A 22,026-nucleotide genomic window follows, 5' to 3' on the forward strand; every position below is an offset into this window, starting at 1 on the left:
TCTGTGGAACTGCGACAGCACCACTGGTGAGGCCTGTCACTGTGGAGGTGGTTACACTTGTGACCCTGAAACGAGGTGGTGAGGACGCCAGGAACAGACCCTTTATAATTTCCAGAAATGGCCACTCCCTGTGGAGAGGTGGAGTCTTCTCCCTCCTGCTTGACTCGGGTCAGGACCTGGTGGCTGCCTTGAGGCGGGAATGTGGCAGGGTCACCGTGTGGCCCCTGAAGCTGACTGTCAAGTGAACTGTGGCTTCTGCCTGGTTCTCGTTCGTGGGACACTTGCCCTGGACACAGCTGCTGTGCTGTGAGGAAGCCCAAACTCGCCCCTGTGGAGAGGAGCAGAGGCACCTCCCACCAGAGCCGTGACTCCAAGCCCAGCCCCCGAGTCCTCCTCTGAGGTCCCAGGCCCTGTGGAGCCATGCGCCTCTCTGGGCTCTGCCATGAGTTCATGAGCGAAGTGCATGTGTTTGTGCTCCCCCACATGCCGGGGCGTTTGTGCCGAAGCCCTGGTGCCTGGGACAGTCTTGGTGAGGAGTTTCCTGGTGGGAGCTTGGGTCTGGTCTCCTCAGAGGGTTCTCCCGGAGCCCTTCCTGCACCTTGAGGGGATCACAGAGCTGAAGCCTCAGCCCCTCTTCCCAGTGACACGTCCAGGATTAGCCGGGGCCCCTGTGCCTGGTGGCGCCCATGCCCTCAGCCTCCCTGTGGCCCTGCCTCTTGGCTCCTCCATGCAGTGTGGGCATGGATAGTGGTGGAAGGCCGGCCTGACCAGGGTTTCTGTCTGGATGTGGGGAGGGCTCTGAGTGCCTCTCCTCATCTGTCTGCCTCTTTACACAGAAGTCGTAAAGACTTCTGTCCTGGAGGGAGGGCATCCCCCAGGCTTGTGGGAGGAGAAACCTGGACCCAGCCTTCCAGTGGGAAGCCTGAGGGAATCTCACCGCAGCCACCAACTGGGGGCCACGGACACTTGACTGGAGGGTTTATGCCCAGGACCTGATTGGTCAGGGGACAGCTATTAGCAGTTGGCTCTTCCGGAGGGTAATCTTCAGTGAAACAGGAATAATGTTCTGTGTGTGGCCATGGCTGGGTTTCAGAGCCACTGTTACAAGTTCTCCTTTAGTCTGCCCTGCTTTGTGTATTGCGGACATAGAGGCTTGGCTGGCCTTTGAGGGTACAAAGGGTCTGCAGGGTGGGTCCGCCTGTCAGACAGCTCCGTGTGCACACTGGGCAGCCAGACGGAGCACGGTGGTCCCAAGGGTGTTCGGCTCTGGTGCAGAGCTCAGCCTTGTCTCCTGCAGGCCTGGCTCCCCACAGTGGCCTTCTCTTCCTCTGCTCTGGCCGTCTCCTGGCCCTCCTGTCCTGCGCGTTGGGGAGAGAAGGCATGATTGAAACAGGGCACCACTAAGGGCTTGCTTGTTTGGAGCTGCAGCTGGGGAGAGGCCGATCTGATGTGCGGCCGTTTCCAGGCGCTCTCATACTCAGTAGAGCTCGGGAGGTGTGAGGCTGATGGGATTACCTGCCCTTTGCAATCAAAGCCCACCAGACGGAACGTTTGACCTTCAGCTCCTCAGCTTCCTTTTGAGCCTCTATCTGATGGCTTTTGAAAATCCATCTGGCAGATAAAGTTGCCCAGGGAAACAACACCCCCATCTGCAGATCTGCCACTTCCTGCATAAACAGCCTGTCCTGTTGTCTGGCCACAGGCGTTGAGGGGCATGTGGGCAGCCTGGTGCTGGGTCTGTTCCTCACCCCAAGCCTTTTTTGGGACAGGAGTGTGGTAGTTTCAAATTTGTTTTTATGTGGAGTCTGCTTACATGGGTCTGTGCCTTTCTGATGCGAGAGTGTTCCCATCATTTTTGTCAGAGTCAGGCTTAGCTGACAGCAGCTTTAACTGGTGGCATATCGGGTTCTCGGAAAAGGCAGAAAAAGCACCCTGGACAGTGTCAGCACCCACAGAGGGTAAGTGACTTTGGGCAAGTTGGGGGACCCTCCTAGAGCCTTTGCAACTTGGTTGCGTTCTGCTCCTGTTGGGAACCTGGGGCTTTGAGCTCAGGACAGTGAGCCTGGCTTGGGGTTTCTAGGGAGGAGGCACTGCCCAGGGTGTGGTGTGAGCGAATGTCTCCAGGCCTGAGGCTCTGAGCACTGCTCTTTTGAGATGGGAACTGATGTGTGTGTGTGTGTGTGTGTGTTTTGTATGTATGCCTATGTGGTGTGTGTGCATGTACAGTGTGGGTGGTGAGGTGTGTGTGTGTATATAGTAGGGGTGGTGTGTGTGTGCATGGGGGGTGTGTGTGTGTAGTGGGGTGGTGTGTGTGCATGAGGGTGGGGGTGTGTGTAGTGTGGTGGTGTGTGTGCATGAGGGTGGGGGTGTGTGTAGTGGGGTGGTGTGTGTGCATGAGGGTGGGGGGGTGTGTAGTGGGGTGGTGTGTGTGCACAGGAGTGGAGGGGTGGGGTGAGGGTGGGTGATGTGTGTGTATGGTGGTGCATGTGGTTTCGTTGTGTATGATATCTGTAGTTGTATGTTGGTTTTTCACAGCCACTTCCCCCCACCCTGTACACACACCTGGGTCACAAGGATCAAAGCTGCTTCAGCCTGACTGATGGCTTTGCTCTGTCTTCAAGGGAGAGTGTGGGGCACTGATGGCGGTGCAGGTCTTCGTGAGGAGGGTTGAGGGAGTTCCTCTGGCTCTTACTCCCAGTGGTTTGGAGGAGCCTGGTCCCGGCAGCCTGAGGCCTGGCCAGGGGTTTGCCAGGATCCTCTCCATGGCCCCCCTACTGATCACAGGCATCATTTTGATTAGCCCTCCCTCTGGAGCCTGGGCCTTCCCCCTGGAGCCTGGGCCCTCCCCCTGGAGCCAGGGCTCTCCACCTGGAGCCTGGGCCCTCCCCCTGGAGCCAGGGCTCTCCTCCTGGATGCCTCGGCTCTCCCTGTCCCGCTCTCTGAGGAATGCTGCCTGTGGTCCACTCACAGGCATGGTCACCAGGAGCAGGTGCACGCATGGCTTCGGAGAGGTCTGCTTTTCTCTGACAAGCTGATGGGATCTTGAAAAGGTGCTGCCTGCCAGTCCAGAGCAGGTGCTTCCTGTGCAGAGGGCAGAGGGAAAGCAGCAGCACTGTCTGCCGCTGAAGGCAGGCTCTAGTCTAGGCATTGAGAATTGATGGTAACTGCTCTAACTTCGAGGTTATTTTTTTATTAACCGCATGCAGGTGATCAGCTAGCCAACCAACCTGCGCTCAGGAATGTCATTCTCTAGAACAGGGGTCCTCAAACTACGGCCCGCGGGCCACATGCAAATACAAATATTGTATTTGTTCCCGTTTTGTTTTTTTACTTCAAAATAAGATATGTGCAGTGTGCATAGGAATTTGTTCATAGTTTTTTTTTAAACTATAGTCCGGCCCTCCAACGGTCTGAGGGACAGTGAACTGGCCCCCTGTTTAAAAAGTTTGAGGACCCCTGCTCTAGAAGTTGAACCATGGGCATTAATGTTGTCTCCTTCCTGCTGGAGGCCTGCACAGGTGGTGGCACTCGCTGCATCAGCCTTGACCCTGGGATCTGGGAAAGGCCTCCCGTCACTCCAGCTGCTGGCAGAGGCCTGCACGGCATTCCCTGGACACTGGCTGCACCTGGATGCAGGGCCTCCTTTGAGTGGGACACTCCTCTCTCCGGCAATTAGAAGGGACAGTGTCTGGGGTGGGCCGGCTTCCCTGCCGAGCCACCCTTTTCTAGTCCAGTTGCTTCTGTTTGGATCTCCCATGAGCTGCATGAGCTGCCTTCTGGACCCAAACTCCAGATAGCAGGGTGCAGGCCATCTGTGTGGCCACCGCCAGCTGGCCCTCAGCGGGCTTATAGCTGCCCAGTGACCTCTCCGGCCAGCTCTGCGGGGCTCGCGTGGATGTGCCACTCCTCCCGACAGCCCCACCAAGTCTTGGCTGCCAAGCCTCCCCTCACTGGCTTGACATGGTGACCTGGCACACTTATTCCTCAGGGTGATATTTAAGTGGTTTTTTACTATAATTAGCTCTAAAACATGAAAAATAGTACTATTCAAACTTAATTATCTTTGCCCTTTAGAGAAGAATAATGTGCAAAGTGCCAGAAAAGATGCTTACAGCCTTTCAGGTTGTATTTGTCAAATGGGTCTTCCTGTGGAGAGCCAGGCCTATCGATAGTTGGGGTTTTGGGCTCTTGAAGCCCATGTGTGCTCTGGACTGTGTCATCCAGCTCTTGAGAAGGACAGAGGGCATCTGGTGGGGTGACACCTGCACTTCCTCCCAGACATCAGGATGGCAGCGGCAGGCTCTCCCGTGGGCTGGCTGGCCCTTGGTGCTCCTTAGCTTCTGTGGCAAGTGGAATGACTTGTGGTTGGTAGGTGAAGGGTGGATAGTTGAGCACACAATCCTGGGAGAGCCTGCCATGTGCTCACCTTCCTTTTGCCCCTTACTTCCCCCCACCTACTCTGGTTCCGCATTGTTACAGCCTTGACCAAAGGATGAGTGCACAGAAATGTCAAGTCTTCTGAGGCCTGACCACCAAGACTCCCAGGCACATTTCCTGGGCGTCCCTCTGCTGAGGGGCTTGGGTGAGCTAGGAGGATTAGGGTCCCCGTAGGGATTGGGGGTGAGAGTCACCCTAACACCAAGGTGCTTGTCTTAGGGAGCATTGAGGCTGGTCTTGAAAGCAGGTCCGTGGCACTTCCCCAGTCTTTTGGGAGTTTGCGTTTGATGCTGTCACAGCTGGAGGTGATTAAGTGGCGAACCCAGAGGTGGTTTGGGGACTTTCTGAGGACACAGATTGTTAGTCCTGGGGCTGGGACTGGAGCCAGAGCAGTGAGTGGGTGATTGGTGACGCTGCCAATGGCGCAGCCTCTTGTGCGGCCTCTTGCGCTCCTGGTGTGCACTTCTGCACACGTCTGCAGCTCCAGCTCTGCGGAGAGCGTCACTCACCCCTGAGTAGCAAGGGGTCAGCCAGCTGTCTGGTAAGCTTGGAGCTGGGGCCTCCAGTGCCCCAGCAAGTGCTTGTCGTCAGTTCCTGCTGTAGGTGGTGCTGATGGAGGCACCGGGCTCTGGCCACTTAACTTTGAGTCCTGGCTCAACTGTGAAAGCTAGTGTGCCTGCCTGGATTGTGCAAATTTAATCAGCAGTAGGAGCTTGACACCCATTGCCCACTTTAGAGAATCCAAAGGGAAATGAAGCAAATAGTGTTCAGGGGCCCTGAGCAGCCCATTGCAGCGAGACCATCGTCTCCTCGGCCCAGCTTGCTGCGTGTGGCTGTGGGCTCCCTGCTGCTGGTCCCTGAGGCCACCTGTCCATCTCAGGTCCTCACTCTGTGCTTTGTGATTACAGTCTGGGCTGGGATGCTTGCTTGGGTAGAGAGGGAAGTGGTGCAGGGCTCAGAGAGGGGAGGGATTCTGCTTCCTGGGTAGTGATGTCTGAGTGTGTCTCAAAGGCACATGGAGCCCCCTCTTCGAGGTGGCCACCTCCGAGTCCTGAAGTGCCCTCCCTGCCCTGTCCCCTCTGAGCCTGCCCAGCACCCCTGTCATCTACTCACCCTTGAGAGCCCAGGAAGCACAGTCTGAAAACCATCTGCTGTTTTCCTTTGAGGACTCTTTTGGCTCTAACACTTGGTGGCTAGAATACCATGCGATCCTAGGCAGGACCCGTGCTGATGTGGTGCCTGGGCGTGGGATGGTGCATGCGTCATTAGACTTGGTTTTCAGCACCCCCCGCCCCCCTCCATGTCTAGTGCTTCTTCTCATGAGAGCCTTGTCACAGGCAGTGACAGTGACTCATCCCCTGACCTAGAAGCTGGGGTGGCGTGGTGTTTGCCGGGACCTGCCCAGAGCAGCCGTGACCAGGAGTCCTCTGTGAGGTGGGCAAGGGCTGCCCAGCCTCCTCTGTTCTCTGTGTTCTCACTGGCTGACGTCTCAGGGCTGATGAGTAAGCTTGAACGTTTCTCATCACAGTGAGTAATGCTGATATTGACTTCTGTAAGATGCTAAATCTTTAACTTTCCTTCAAAGAGGCTCAGTGGGGCCTGGGAGGCAGCTTGCTTCATGCCCCAAAGGGTGGGAGTGCTGGCTGGTGGGCTTATTCCAGGCGGCCAGGGTGCGGACTCGCAGGAGGAGCAGAGGTCGACTGGGTAAGGTTGAGGGGTCAGGTGTGGTTCAGCAGTGACTTTGTGGCCCAGTACTTTGCCCCTGAATCTGTGATGGGCAGACCCATCTGGTGTCAGGTGCCAGTGGACTAGGGATGGGCCAGGGCTTCATAACCTGGGGTTGGGGGCAAGGAGGTGCCCAAACCCTGACCCTGGTGTTCCTTGTTTTTGTCTTTGAGGATCCACCCCAAGGAGCACTTCCAGGAGAAGTATGCCGTGGACAACGTCCAGTACACAGACGAGGTCAGTAGCCGCCGCCTCCTCTCTGAGCAACTCAGGGCTTCAGTTACCCCTTTGCCCTGGATTTCCTCCTCTCCCACTGCCGCAGCCTAGTGGATGTCTAGGATGCCACCACTCGACCGCTAGCCCTTCGGCAGTGCCCCCATTTGGAGAGAGCAGGTGGGAAACATGTACCTCAGATCTCCCAGGAGACATGCCCCTCCTTTGCAGGGCAGTGCCCTGACTCAGTGATGGAGCTGAGCTGCATGTGGGAGGATGTCACTGGCAAAGTCTGATCTATGTGCCCTCCTGGCTTGGCCTGGGCCTTCCTGTCACTCCAGCCCACACTGGCACCCTCCCCTGGCTCCTGGGACCAGGTGTGGTCATGGTGGACACTGGTGGTGTTCTGGTCTGTACCCTGCCCTTGACTGTCTGTATTTGTCACTAAGGCCTGGTTCTTTCCCCTGGCTTTACTGTCACGCTCTTTGCCTTCCCAGTCAGGGTTCTGTGGGCATCAGAGCTGGTTGAGACCCAGGGCTGAAGTCAGCAGCCAGGGGCAGGGTCTGGTGAAGAAGGTGACCGCATGGGTGAATCATCACCAGGGTGTGATGGTGCCTGACCAGAAGGGCCTCGGTGAAGCAGCGAAGCTCACATCCATAGGGCTGCGGGGGCCTGCTCTGACAGCGCTCTGCCTGGTTGGATTGTGGAAAGGGGGACTTTTGATGGATCTTTATGTTATGTCATGTGTTTTCAATGCCAAATTATCCAGGAGTGACTCTTAGCATCTAAAGCAGCGGTTCTCAACCTGTGGGTCGCGAACAATGAAAATACATTCTGCTTATCAGATACTTACATTACGATTCATAACAGTAGCAAAATTACAGTTATGAAGTAGCAACGAAAATAATTTTATGTTTGGGGATCACCACAACATAAGGAACTGTATTAAAGGGTCATGGCATTAGGAAGGTTGAGAAGAGTCTGTTAATACTCCCGTGACCTGATGTATTGATCTCTTTGGATATAGAATCTAAAGTAGCCTGAACATTTATTTGTATGCCCTTAACAAGGTCATTGCCACTTACCTTGTGTTTCCAAGTGCTAGAGAAGGAGGGACCTGCTCATCCTGCTCAGCCCTGGGTCTCAACCAGCTCTGATACACCCTCCCCTTTGGCATCTGATTCCCTCCTGCCTCCATCAAGTGCATCTTAACATTACTGCCTTTTGGGAACTTGACCTTCCAGGTCTCCTCAGTGCGAAACCTGGAGGGGCAGCCTGAGACGGCTCCTGGGACTCAGCCCACCGCGTCGGAGCCTCTGTGCCTCAGCCTTCCCAGCTGCCGTCAGGCATCTTGTGACTGGGGGGAACTCAGCCTCATTCATGCTGTCATTTCTGAGGAGAAAAGAGAACTGGCCTCCAAACACAGTAAAACAGGGGAGGTCTTGAGGGTCAGAACAGGAAAGCCCGTAATGACAGTGTAGAATCACAGCCCGCAGCTCAGCTCACGGAGTCTGTATTTGTGAAGCAGGACCTTACACGAGGGCTTTGGTGGAGTCCAGGGAATGGGCCCTCCTTCAGGCTCAGGCGCCTTCACAGCACCCCATCATTGTTGCCGGTTCTCAGTTTGGTCACACTGTTGCTGCTGTGGTGCCATTGGACACGAGGGCTAATGTGGACCGTGAGACAGGTCTTCACTCCAGGGTGGCACCTTCAGCTTCAGTATTGCCAGCTCCTACAGATCCCCTCGTTCCCCTCCCGCCCCACCTGTCCCATGGTGGGCCACGGCTCTCACCCCATCACAGGGAGGAGGCCGAGGCCGAGGCTCAGAGGTGAGAAGGGCCTCATCCACGGCCCTACAGCTGGGGCAGCAGAGTTGGGATGTGGCCCTAGGACTTTTGGACATCTGAGGCCTGGCCCTTCGCCTCTGCATTTGCCCTGTCAGAAATGAGAGGGTGCTGCAGGACACGTCTACGGAGGTGATGCAGGTTGTCAGGTGCCTTTGATTCTCTGGCTCAACATGGAGTCTGACAAAAATGCAGGCTGCTGGATGGACTGAGACACCTGGGCCGAGGCACTGGAGGCCCCAGGCCTGCTTCACCGTGGAAGGTGACAGGAAGCCTTCTGCTGGGGCTGGGCCAGGTCTCCGGTGCTCAGGCCCATGGAACTTCAGGCAGCCTTGGTCTGTGACCAGCCCCAGCCGGGAAGCAGCTGACACTTGTCTCCTGCAAGAGGACAGGAAGGCCCCAGCCCCAGGCATGACTGGTCACCTGATAGCAAGTATAACATGCAGGTGTCTGACGTTGCGAACCTGGCTGTCTAGTTCCCTTCATCCCCATGATGATCCTGAGTTTCATAATTGAGAAGGTAGAGCGAATGGTGGTTCCTTTGAGAAGGGGGCACTCAGGAGAACCCTGAGGCTCTTCGAGGCATTGCTGTTGAGGTGCTGTGCAAAGGCTGGTATTCATGATGGGGTGGGAGCTGGCGAGGCGGAGGGCACATGGAACCCTTGTTCTTCTTAATGGCTGCGGGCAGATGTTGGGAGGCACGAGGGTCACCGGCTCCGATGCAGGCAGGATGGATGTAAGAGAATCCACTGTGGTAGCACAGCGATGGATGCTGCCTCGGTGTGGAGAGGCATCAGGGAGGGGTGGGGTCTATGGCGGGACCTCTGCCGAGGCAGCTGCTGTGTGGAACTGCTGGCCCAGCCTTGTTAGATACTCTGATTGTTCAAGAGTAGCTGCAAATAAATCCATATTGTTTGTGATCTTTCCTGATGCTTAAATTTTAGAAACAAATTCAAAATTTAAATGCATTGCCAGCCAATGTTGTGCACCCCTGTTTCAGACTGACATGAAAAAGTTCATTCAGGTGCTTACATTCTTGTGGTGACGCCCAGATCCCCGGAGCAGTGTGGGCTTTGTGATTGTCCAGCCCCCTTTTCTGGCTCACCCGTGAAGAATGGCCTGCAGGGCTGGTTGGAGCTCTGGACATGAGGGCATGTGAGGTGTCCACAGGGAGCCTTTGATTGTCAGCAGGGGAGGACCCTTGTCCATGGGGCTCTGATGAGATCTGTGTGTGCTCTCCACCTCGACCTGCTGGAGAGGCCAGGCTGCCTGGGAAATCGATGTGGCACTGGTCTGTGAGACCCGATGGGTCCCTGGTGACCACACTCCATGGAAATGAGGCCCTGTGCTCGGCTAGTGTGGCTCAGTGGTTGAGCATTGACCTATGAATCAGGAGGTCATGGTTCGATTCCCAGTCAGGGCACATGCCCAGGTTGCGGGCTTAATTCCCAGTGTGGGACTTGCAGGAGGCAGGTGATCAATGATTCTCTCTTGTTGATGTTTTTATCTCTCTGTCCCTAACATCAACAAAAACGTATTTTTTAAAAAAGAAAATATATTATTAAAAAAAGAAGAAATGAGGCCCTGTGTTGACAGAGCTGTGCTGTCCTGTGTGCCCAAGCAGCATTTCAAGCCGGTAACACATAGCCGTGTCATGTCCCCTTAATTTTTGAGGCATGGAATCAGGCTGTGTTGATGAGAGTGTAGCACTAATGGGTCTCCACAGGGAAGGGGAAAGGCAGATGGAACTGCTAGGCTGGGGGAGGTTTGGCAGCCGCAGAGGTAACCAGGACCCACTCAAGCAATTGTGATCAATAGACCATGTGGCCCTGCCAGGACTAGCAGGCACCCGCCTCCTCTGTGGGCCGAGCGAGACTCGCCTGCACGTCCGTCCGGCGGCACTGAGAGGGCTGCTTTCTCCTCCGTTGCTCAGCAGCACATCCTGAGTTGTTGCTAAGAGAAAAAGCATCAGCTTACACACTTGTTATCCTACCCCTTTCTCCCAAGGACAGTAGCACATGCATCCCCAAGTGCCCGCTGCTATAATTGACAAGATGTTCTGTGCTGATGAATGGAGACCCTTCACCAAGGTGACAGCACACCCAGGGCTCAAAGCGAGGCTCTCCCTTTTAATGAACCCCTCCCCCCACACACTCCAGGAGGGCCTGGGGAGTAGCAGGGACTGCGCCAGGCCGATCCTTTGTGCAGCAGAGGCTCTCTGAGCCGTTACTGAGTCAATGAGGGGGTGCCAGGGAGATGGAGCCTCAGGCACTGCTGGTGGGAGGTGGTTGGTTCAGTCTGGAGGGCATCTGGCGTTGAGCATCAGAAATCTTGACAAAGTATATGGCTTTTCATCTAGAAGTTTCACTGGGTTGGATTTGTTTGTTTGTTTTAAGGAAATAAAATGTTTACGGAATTTATCTAAGGAAATAAAGGCTCATGTACAAGGATGCGCACCAGGGCATTATTTATCATAGTTAATCCTTAGAAATAATTTGTGTCCAACAGAAGAATGAATGACTTATGCCATATCTGGTAAGAGAATATTTCACAGCTGTAGGTTTAGCTCTGGGCGCTACTCTTTTTTAACTGGAAACCTGGGCAGGTAGTCGAACCTGTAAGCCTTTCTCATTGGTGAAGTCTGGATGTCTGCAGCACCGGCTCATGGTGGTTAAATGAGACGACGTCTGAAGTGCCGGCACAGGCATGACCAAGGGCTCACTGGACATTCACCATCCCCAGTGGTAGTGACCATAAAACCGCGGGCTTGGAGAATATTTAATGATGGGGAATAAGCGAAGCGTGTAACTTCGTATGATCCAAATGTCATTACAGATCTCTGTTTTTATGTGCAGAGATAAAAGGTCTCTGGGGATGGGATTGTAGATGTGTTTTATGTTTTTATAGTTTTCAGTATCTTCCAGGTTTTCCCTGTGAGCCTCTCAGTATTAAAAAGCACATATATACACATGTCAAAACTATCAAAATGTGCACTTTAAATATGTGCAGTGTAGAATATGTCAGTGACAGCTCAGTAAAGCTGTAAAACAACAAACAGCAGATCCTCCTCACTCTCACCCTATGTCGGGCACTAAAGCATTTCGGGTGGGTATGTGGGGAGGGGCAAGGGCTGCAGAGAGGAGAATGTTCTCTGCCCTGGGGGCCCAGATCCAGTGGGGGCTGCAGTAGCTAAGGCTCGGAGCAGACTGAGGGGTGGGGGACCAGGAGAGGAAGAAGGTGCTCCCACCAGGGTGGTTGGCACCTCTGGTTGCAGACATCATGGCTAAGGCAGCATGATGGGCACTTGGCCAAGGGAATGATGACGATCAGTGGGGCCAGAGAGGAGGGAGTGAATGAACCTGCCTGGGGGCAGGGGCCCCAGCCCTGAGTATGAATTGATGAAGTGGCTGAGATGGAGGAAGGCATGGCAGGCAGAGGCGAGAGCCCTAGGAAGGCATGGAGAGAGGAGTTGACATGGTGTGCTCATTCAAGGGGTTGGGGTAGGAAGCAAGCAGCACACAGGGCATGAGGTCTGAGTGGGCCATGGTGGAGGGATACAGATCGGGGATGCAGGCCAGGGAATGGGAGAGGATTGGGGATGGCTGACATCCCACAGGCTGGGGGACTGATGAGGGGCAGGAAGGAAAGTGTCTAGTGTCTGCCCTGGGACGGGAGGCTAGCGGGGCCAGTGCCTAAGACGTTGCCATACAGGTCTTTCGGGAGGGACTAGTCAGATGAGCGGAGGCACTGGCCTTGGAGGGTGGGCGGGTCTGGCTGCTTGGAGCCCAGAATCCTTGTGGAGCCTGGAGGCAGGATGGTATGGGGGGAAGTGTGCCTGGCTTAGGTTTGAATTCCTCTCTGCCACTTTACAGCTGTGTGGCTTTCAGAAGCCCCTTCTTCCCTGTGAGCCCCAGCTTCCTCGTCTGCTGGCTGGGGGCCACAGCAGCAGCTCCTGTTCAGGGATCTGCTCGGTACACCTGAGCTGTCCCTGGGTAACGGTGGTGTATCATCTCCGTCCCTCCTTGGTTGCTCTAAAGTGGATTTTTCTTTCTGACCTTTCAGATCGCCAGTGTGCTGACCTCACAGAGTCCCTCGGTCCTCCTCACTTTGGTAAGTGTCCAGGGTCTGGGCGTGTTTGGGCGCAGGAAGGGGTTTTAGGGAGCCACCTGCCCCTGCAGAGGTCGAGGATTGAGAACCTGAGAGGAACGATCCACAGTGATAACTAATGACACCTTCTCAGTCTGAACAGAAAGACACGTCCAGGACCACATCCTCGATTCTCCGGTCTCCCTGGGATGTGCTGGGATGTGAGGCCACTGTGGACAGCACACCATACCCACCCCAAGGCTTAAACCCCAGCTAGAGGATGTGTTGTGTTAGGCTGAGCTCCTGGGATTTGTGGATGGAGAATATCAATTTGCTTCCATCCTATGTCTCCTCTCTTGTTAAAAGAATTTGAAGAACACACCATGGTATCTGCCTGTGAGGACACTGGGCGATGGGCCATCGGATTTTGAACCCGGGCACTGAGTGACCAATGGCCGGCCGCAGCCTGGGGCGGCCAGGCTGCACGGTGACCGCTGCTGCCGTTGTAGCCTGTGGGGCGCTCGGGCTGTGCGAGGGCGCAGGGAAGGAGGCTGCTTCCTTGTGCTTCTTTGGCCTTGGGGGGCTGTAGGCATGAAAAGTGTATAACTCTTCTTTCCTCCCAGAGTGACCCTTCTCTCCTTTGTTAATTGATTTTTACAGAAATAGCTTTTCTTGGTTATTTTTGGTAGCACTTCCTGGGGTCTCTCTTTCTCGCTCTGCTGTCTGGATGGCTGAGAAGGAAGGTTGTGTTAGATGACTGTGGTCGGATGGTCCAGTGTGTTTCATTGGAGGGATCCATTAGACACTGACCTGCCTCTCCAGGGATGGCACGTTTCTCTAAATCTTTTGTTTTGTCTTTGCTCCTGTCCAAGTTCCACTTGGAGTGTCCTCACAGCGAGGGAAAGGAGAGGACTGTACCAGCATCTCTGGAAGGGCTGGATTCGACAGTGCTCTTAGCACAGTCAGTGGGGAGCATTGGTGTGCGTGTGTGCATGAGATGGGGCTAGCATGGGATAGCAGGTTGGGGTAGAGGGTGGTCTTAGTCCCCGCTCTTGCCACCCACCCCCCTCAGCTGAGCGGCCTGAACTGGTGTCTGCAAAGAGCGCTGACAGAGGAGGCCTGTTTTCTCTGCTTTTCAAGATGCTGCAGAAGGAGGGCCTGCCTTGGGTCGGGGTCTAGCTTGGCGTTAACCTGAAATGCAGGGAGGAATGGCTTCACCAGACTGGGGTGCGAGCTCCAGGTTCTTCCCTAGTCTGAGCCTGGTTCTGAGCCTGGCTGGAGGAGGCAGGCCTTCAGTGCAGGCTGTGGGGTGCCATGCAGCCCTGTGTGACGCATCTGTGCCCTCACTCTCCTTCTCTCTCCCCAGCGCGGCGTCAACACCGACAGCGGCAGTGTCTGCAGGGAGGCCTCCTTCGAGGGCATCAGCAAGTGAGTCCTGGGGCCCGGGAACTACTTCCTCCATCCTCCACAGCTCACATCTTCGCCAGCAGGCCCTTACCAGTCTACAAACTAGACACGAAATACACAAACAGGAGGAGGCCCTGGGGGGTCAGACTGGACACTTTGATGAAATGCTTAGAAAATAATTTGCCTAAACTCACTTCAACTTTGTTGAATCCCATTCCCTGGCCTGCATCCCCGATCTGCATCCCTCCACCATGGCCCACTCAGGCCTCATGCCCCTGTGTGCTGCTTGCTTCCTACCCCAGCCCCTTGAATGAACACACCATGTCAACTCCTCTCTCCATGCCTTCCTAGGGCTCTCGCCTCTGCCTGCCATGCCTTCCCCCATCTCAGCCACTTCATCAATTCATACTCAGGGCTGAGGCCCCTGCCCCCAGGCAGGTTCATTCACTCTCTCCTTCAACTTTTACTTTAAGGAACAGATGCCACTTCTCTGTTGAGCTCTATAGTGAGAGTGCAGGCCCGCTGAGTGCCTGGGGAGCACTGGCCGCGGTGTAGAGCCCTGGCCGCGGTGTACGCACAGGCAGGCCCCCACTTGTGCACCTGCTTTCCCTCTAAGCCAGTGATGGCGAACCTATGACACGCGTATCAGAGGTGACACGCGAACTCATTTTTTTGGTTGATTTTTCTTTGTTAAATGGCATTTAAATATATAAAATAAATATCAAAAATATAAGTCTTTGTTTTACTATGGTTGCAAATATCAAAACATTTCTATATGTGACACGGCACCAGAGTTAAGTTAAGGTTTTTCAAAATGCTGACAGGCTGAGCTCAAAAGGTTCGCCATCACTGCTCTAGGATCTGCTCTGAGCTCGTGGTCTTTGTTCTTATCTGCCCACTTTCCTCACTACTGGCCTCTGACTTCTCCGAGTCTGGCTGGCAATAACTCCCCCATGTCTCCTGCTGCCCTCGCCCTAGGTCTGGACCGCCTTACCTGCCCTCACGCCTCATTCGAGCTCCAGGCCTAGTCCCCTGTTTCCCCTTCTAGGTCTCTCCAGGCAGGAGGGCAGATTTTAGGCACACAGTGCAGCACCTCACCCTCCTCACCACTCTCACGCTGTGAACACGGAGGTGCCGGGTCTCTGGGCTGGGGTTGGCTGGCCCTGGGGGTCTGTGGGGTCTGTGTTGCTAGCCCAAGGCTACAGCAGACAAGCCCTTGGGGTGCGCACCTGCTCCTCCAGGCTGCTGTGCCTTGATCACAGCCCCTCCCCCACCACACTGCACTGCCACGTCCTCGGTCGTCCTTTGGTGGACTGAGGCAATGACAGAGGAAGTGCCTTATAATTATGTATGAGCCTGAGCCACGGGAATTTGTGTGTATGTGTGATTTCTGGGTGATTAGGAAGGATTATGAGCTCATAAATATGCAAGACTCCCCTCTCTCCCCCCACATAAGAGAGATGGGGCAGGGGGAGCAGGTGTCAGGTTTGCTTCTTTTCATCGCTCAAATCTCCGCATCCTCTTGGGAGTTTTCCCAGAGCAACCATATCTCCCACGCTGGCAGCAATTAGCTCAGCTCGTTGAAATGCTGGCCATGGAGATGCTGTCTTTCCTAGGGCCTTGGAGGGCGTGTGTGTCGCAGGGCATAACCCGCTGCCACCTGTCCTAAGTCAGGCCTCCGCTGGTCACTCCAGCACTGCCAGGTGCCAGTGCTCAGCGTCCTGCTCACCTGCCTCCACCTACACCAGGGGATGGCTCTGTGGTCCCATGGGCCGGCCCCTCCAGCCTCTGCTTCATTCTCTGCTTTGCAGGGAGGGCCCTGAGCTAGGAGGAGGGAGCCCTGATGGCCCCTTGCTGGCCAGCTCTGTGACCTTAGCAGAAATTGTCCTCTGAGCCTTGGCTTCGCCATGTGTGGCATGCTTAGACCTGTCGGGATAAAATGAGATCCACTCATCTGGAGCCTAGCGTGGAGCTGGTGTTCGGTAAATGGTCACTCGTGAGCAGACCCCATCAAGTCCCGTTGCCCCTCTGAGCCGCGTCTCAGTCTCTCTGTGCAGTGGGCCAGGGAGACTTGAGGATGGCTGATTACAGAACTCTGGGTGTGGGTGAGCTGTGGGGCTTCGGGCTGTGTGTCTTTGCTTGCCCTCCAGAGGTTTCTGCTGCAGATAATGCCTGCTCAGCACCGCAGAACAGGTCTGGTGGGTGGTGTGGCAGGCCTGGTTCTTGGGGTAGCTCAGGATGTAGCCCCTGAGAGCGGAGCACTGCTGGCTGCTCCCTAAGGTTTCCCGGAGAGAGGTGGGTTGCGGTGGAGGCTCAGGGACATTATCACTGTCATCCTTACCCCCCTGGCAGTCGTCCCGCTGTGAACCCAACCTCTCCCTCCATGAGCAGACCCCAGCTTCTGTTTCCTGTTCCTCCCCGAGTCTCTGCAGCCCCTGCCAAGAGCCCAGAGGATCCTGTACTTGGTCAGCACCACCGACATGGTCAGCATTTGGGAGGCTTTTTAGAGAACCAGGGGCTGCTCTAACTTTGCACATTTTCCCCCAGGAGCTGGGGGGTCCCTCTCCAACCCATGATCCTGTCCAGAGGGGGGCTGACAATGAGGTGCTTCCCAGGCCCCTCACTGCTGAGCATGGCATTCCTTACCATACCCATGAGTGGGGCTCAGTTTCCTGGCCTGGCTGATGTATTGCATGTGAGAGCCTTCCTGTGTGTCTCTCTGCTTTGGGGTCCTTTGGCCTGCTTGTGGTTCTCCCTCCCCTCCTGTCCCCTGGGGGCTTGTCCCCTATGCCTCCCTCTGGGCCTCCCATCCTACTGTGCAGTGTAGTTCACCCCACTACACGTCCATGGGCACTGACCCCGGCCCAGCCTCTGCCTCCAGCCGCCCACAGTGCTTTCCCTGCAGTCACATATGTTTTCCTGGGACATAGTACAGCCCAGCCCCCTGCCTTCCACCCACACTGGCTGTTGGCACCTTGACTCTGCCACTTCCTGGCCTCAGTGCCAGCCTGGGGAGGCTCTTGTCCTTCAGGGCTACTGCAGTTCAGTGGAGCTCACCTGTCTGCCCTCAGCAGCTCCAGCTGTTGGTGGGGATAATTATAGCCTGATTCCTAAGCAAGAGGAATCTTGCTGTTGTCCTACTTTCTAGTGCTCAACTGCTTTTTATCACCAGTGCTTCTTGCTGCCCTAATGAAGTGCCTTATTCCTGGAATTGTGGGGTGTGGCCCTTTTGAACTTTCCTGCAACACATCCCATCTTGGATCCTGATTGACCTGCTTTAGCAGAAGTTCAGGTATGCCCTCTCAGTTTGTGCTGATGGCCGTCCCAGGCTGCCTTCAACCTTTGGCCTGGGAGAGGAGGGAGCTTGGCAGAACAATGGTCTCACCATCCACTTATGCCCAATCCTCTGGGTCCTACTCCAGCTGGGTGAGCAGCCCGTGACCCCTCCAAGTGTGGCCTCTCGGGGTTGGCCGCTCAAGTCTGTCACACTGTGGCTCAGTGTTGGTAGGGCTGTGGGTTTGTTCCTGGGAGACCTCAGAGCTCCCTCCCCCTTCCCAGATCAGGGCCAGGCCTGCTGCCCGCAACAGGGAGTGTGCCAGGTCTTGCAGTGGTGGAGTTGGTAGAGGACCAGGAGCAAGGGGAACAGGGAGCCAGAGATGGGGTAGGGATGGTGGATGTGCACTAGGGTCTCCCCATGGCCTGGGCTCCCTAGACTCAAGGGGTGTGGCTTTGTCCTCCCTGGGGAGCCAGGGTGAAGGGAGAGGTGGGGATGGTCTGCCAGGCCTCTGGCTGAGTTTGGGCTCTGGCCCAGGCCCTGGATTGGAGCAGGAACAGTTCCCGTAAGAGGTGTGGAAGCAGCAGGCTCCTCTGTGGGCTGTGACCAGAGGATGGGGTCAGTCTCATGGTCAGGTCCTGGTAAGGGCATGGCCGGACTGGGCTGGGGCTGGGTGAGGCGCAGCTGAGATGGAGGGACAGCTCTGCAGTCAGGAGGACACGAGGCTTCTTCCTGTGGGCTTTGGCCACCACAGCTGCCTGAAGGGTTGGCCCTGCAGCCTGGGGGCAAAGTCAGACTTGCTAGATCTGTGTCCGCCTGAGGAAGTGGACTTTTGAGCCAATTGTTCTGAGAGAGATGCTGGCTGGGAAGGGAAAGGGGAGGTCTGTGGGGGCCCAGGTGGCCTTAGCCAAGGGTCACTCATACATCACATTCATATAGCTTAATGGGGAACGTTCCTGACAGGAGAGCTCCCCTGAAACCAGGCCGAGGGTGTGCCCAGGAGCCAGGGGTGGGGTGGGGTGTGAGGTACAGAGGGCTCTGTTTCATACTGTTGCCCGACAGGAATATGGTTGATACTTGACATCAGTTGCTTAGTCAGGATCTACTTATTTCTTATCTTTTGGCATTTACTTAAATTGCTTTGCATATTTGAAGACCATCAGTTACAAATTAATTCCATTAAATAGCAGTTAAATATGAAATTGGTGGATTTGGGGATTATTATTTCAGGAATATTAATATTTAAAGATGTGAATTTTGCAAACCACGAAGTAGAGGGACATTATTAAAACATGGCAATTACAGCAAAATACTGGTCTGTGGCGTGGGGACCTTGGCTTTCTGGTTACTGTTAACTTGTGTATCAAGTTAGTATTTGGGATTGGGCTTCTAGTTACGGCCCTTGGAATCTCCAGAGAGAGATCCTGCAGGGACAAGCACCTGCCTCAGCCCCTAGGAGGGGCGGGAGTGGGGGCTCTTCCAGGGCTGGCTTTCCAGGCAGGCCTCGCTGTCCTCCTTGGTTAGAAACGGCAGGAGGAGGCCGGCAGCTGGGGCAGGGGTGTGTGGGCCCACGCTACTTACCCTGCATCACCCAGCCCGCAGGTGGAGCCCACCGGGGAATTAGCCTGTGCTAGGACACGCCCCCCACCCCACCCCACCCGCTCAGGCACTGGTGGGTTTGTGTGTTTTTTTTACACAATTACATGCTCATCATAGAAAATGCTAACTAGCACAGTGGCAAAAGCAAGGAATATCTGAATTTCATAGCCCTGACTTAAAGCCTGTCAGCATTGTGGTGAATGTTTTTTGAACCCTTCTGTGTGTGTCTGAGTGTGTTTCTCTGTCTTGGTGTTTTGTTTCTGTGTGTGCATTTGTGTGAGTGTATGTGTTTCTGCACGTGTATATATTTGGGTGTGGATCTTTGTGTGTTAGTCTAAGTGTATGTCTGGGTGTGTGCGTCTGGGCGTGTATCCATGTCTCTTGAGTGTATGTGCCTGAGTCTGTGTGCATGTATGTGTTTGTGTTTGTGAATATACACCTGTGTGCATTTGTGTGTCTCTGAGTGTGTGTCTGTTGTATACACATCTGTGTGTGTCTGTGTGGCCTCTTCTCTAAGTATACTGCCTTTGTGTGAGTTCATCTTGTCTGTCATGTTAGCTGTGTTTGTTTATGTGCTGGGTCACTTTGCTGCTTGGGGGTATGTGGGTGGATGTGTGTATACGCACGTACATTTGTACAGCGAAATTTTACTGGTGCGTTTGGCTGTTGAGGAGATAGGCCATTGCTTTTCCTAATGTCAAAGTGACATTTGGCGAAATGGGAGGCAGAGTCTGTGTTGTCGTCTTGATTTATGTCATCTGCTGCTCTCTCTGTTCTTCACGCTGAAACATGTTGGCTGCCTGTGTTCTCTGATATTTCACAAGTAGGGCTTTGATTCTACAACGTTTTGGTTGACTTTGAATTAAGTAGTCTTACATGCTTATTAGGAATCCAAAAGCTTTGGCCATCTACCCGCCCATACCCCTTCTCTCTTTTCTCCCCTGTCCCTAAGCGTTCTCATCGGGCTTGGCCAGGAGTGGGTGTGACAGCCTCACAACATGGCAGTAGATCGTTGTTTTTAAACACCAGTAACGAGGCCGTGGAGAGTCCCTGGTTGGTCATAGCCTGCATGCCCTGTGTGTGATATCCTGACCCAAGAAGCCACAGGGCTGAGGACGCAGGGGGTTGAGGGCTTGCCAAGCGCTCTCTGCTGAGGCCTGTCACATGTCGTGCGCTCTCAGCTGTCTCCTGATAGCTTGAGCTGCGGATTGCACAGGACAGTGTCAGGGATATGCCAATCTGATCCTTCTCTCTCCTGAGGTCCCCTTTTCAATAATGTTCATCCCAGCAAAAAACAACTTTTGGCTTTATAGATTTTTCTTTACTGTATATTTGCTTTTTATTTCATTAATTTCTGTTCTTTTTAATTTTCTTCTCATTTCTTTAGGTTTATTTGTTCTTTAGCTTCTTGAGAAAGAAGAAGGGGACATTCTTATGATGGGAACTTAGGTCATGCTTTTCAGTGTTCTTTTCCACTAAATACATTTAGAGCTATACATTTTCCTCTAAGCACTGTTTTAGTTGCATCTCACTTGTTATATTTTATGTTTTTATTTTCTAATTCCATTATTTCTTCTTTGAACAGTGGCTTAATTTCCAAACAATTTGGGATTTTATATTCTTTTTGTTACTGGTTTCTAGTTTAATTCTACTGTAATTGGTAAACATGTTCAGGATTTTAATACTTTGAAGTTTATTAAAACTTCCAGCATATGATCATTAAGATAAATGTTTCTTGGGTACTTGAAGAGAGCATGTTGTTAGCTGTAGTGCTCTGTATATGTCAGTTAAGTCAGGTTGATTAATTGTAATTATTCATATTTTCTGCATCTTTCTTGATTTCTCTGCTTGTTCTATCACCACAAGAGGTATGAGAAAATGTCAAACTGTGCTTTATGAATTTATTTCTTTTCTCATTCTGTCAATTTTATAAATGGACTTTATTGAAATAAAATGTACATGTAAGATTCATTATATACGTAACTCATAAGTTTAAAAGAACAGCTTTATTGGGATACAATTTACATACATTACAATTGACCTGTTAAAGTGTACAGTTAAATGGCTTCTGTATATTTACGGATTTGTGCAGTTATCATCACAATCAATTTTAGAATATTTTCATCATCCAAAAAGAAATCCTACCCACTAGGAAGTCATTTCCCATTCCCCTAGCAACCACTAATCTACTTTCTGTCTCCATGGATTTGCCCACTCTAGCATTTGATAAAAATGGAATCGTGCAATATGTGGCCTTTGTATCTGGCTTCTTTCATTTAGCATGTTTTCAGAGTTCATTCATGTTGTAGCATGAATCAGTTTTGCTCATTTTTATAGCTGAAAAAATATTCTAGTCTATAGATATATACCATATTATGTTTGAATGTTTATCAGTTGGTGAACTCTTGGTTGCTTCCACCTTTTAGCTGTTAAGAATAATGCTGCTGTGGACATTGATATACAAGTTTTTGTGTGAACATATGCATTCAATTCCTTTGTATATATTCCTAGGAATGGAATTTCTGAGACTTATGGTGACTCTGTGTTAAATTTGTTGAGGAATTGTTAAACTAGCTTACATTCCCTCACCAACACTTGTTATTATCTTTCTTTTTTATTGTAGCCATGTAAGTGGCTGTGCAGTAGTATCTCATGGTTTTTATTTGTGTTTTCTTGATAGCTAACAATGAGCATCTTTTCTTGTACTTATTTGCCATATGCATATCTCCTTTAGAGAAATGTCTATTTAGATCCTTTACCCATTTTTAAATTGTGTTGTAATTTTATTGTTGTACTAAAGGCCCAGATTCGTACACAGGTGGGGTCCCTCGGCCTGGCCTGCGCCCTCTCACAATCTGGGACCCCTCGGGGGATGTCGGAGAGCAGGTTTCGGCCTGATCCCTGCAGGTGGGGTCCCTCAGCCTGGCCTGTGGGGATGGGGCCAAAAACAGTAGTCCGACATTCCCCGAGGGGTTCCAGATTGCGAGAGGGCTCAGGCTAGGCCGAGGGACCCCACTGGTGTACCGAACCTCTAGTATGCATATAAGATCTTTGGTTAATCTTTTCCTACCCTACCCTCTCCCTGCTTCCCTCTGAGATTCATCAGTCTGTTCCATGTTTCCATGCCTGTGCATTGAGCAACTGACCCCTGGTGGTCAGTGCGTGTCATAGCTACCAGTTGAATGGTCAAATGGTCGGACACAGCATATTAGCCTTTTACATATATATAGATCATAAAAGTTCTGTATATGTTCTGGATACTACACCTGCACAGTTTGTGAAAAATTTCTTTCATTCTATGCATTGTTTTTTCACTTTCTTGACATGTCCTTTGTTACACAAGGTTTTATGAAGTTCAGTTTATCTCTTTTTCTTCAGCTAATTGTACATTAGGTGTCATTGTCTAAGAAACTGTTGCCTAATACAAGGCTATAAAGATTT

The 22,026-nt window shown here is 52.9% G+C and overlaps 1 protein-coding gene across 1 annotated transcript in view; it reads left to right on the forward strand.

The window, feature by feature from the left end:
• Positions 1–22,026, forward strand: part of PEPD (peptidase D) — a 112,822-nt gene that overhangs the window by 11,684 nt on the left and 79,112 nt on the right. Inside the window, exons 4-6 of the mRNA XM_036345892.1 lie at positions 6,336–6,399; positions 12,282–12,329; positions 13,672–13,733. Coding sequence (XP_036201785.1) covers positions 6,336–6,399; positions 12,282–12,329; positions 13,672–13,733 — 174 coding nt within the window. The remainder of the gene's footprint in view (positions 1–6,335; positions 6,400–12,281; positions 12,330–13,671; positions 13,734–22,026) is intronic.

Source organism: Myotis myotis, unplaced genomic scaffold, assembly GCF_014108235.1.
Source record: "Myotis myotis isolate mMyoMyo1 unplaced genomic scaffold, mMyoMyo1.p scaffold_m19_p_19, whole genome shotgun sequence".
NCBI lineage: Eukaryota > Metazoa > Chordata > Mammalia > Chiroptera > Vespertilionidae > Myotis > Myotis myotis.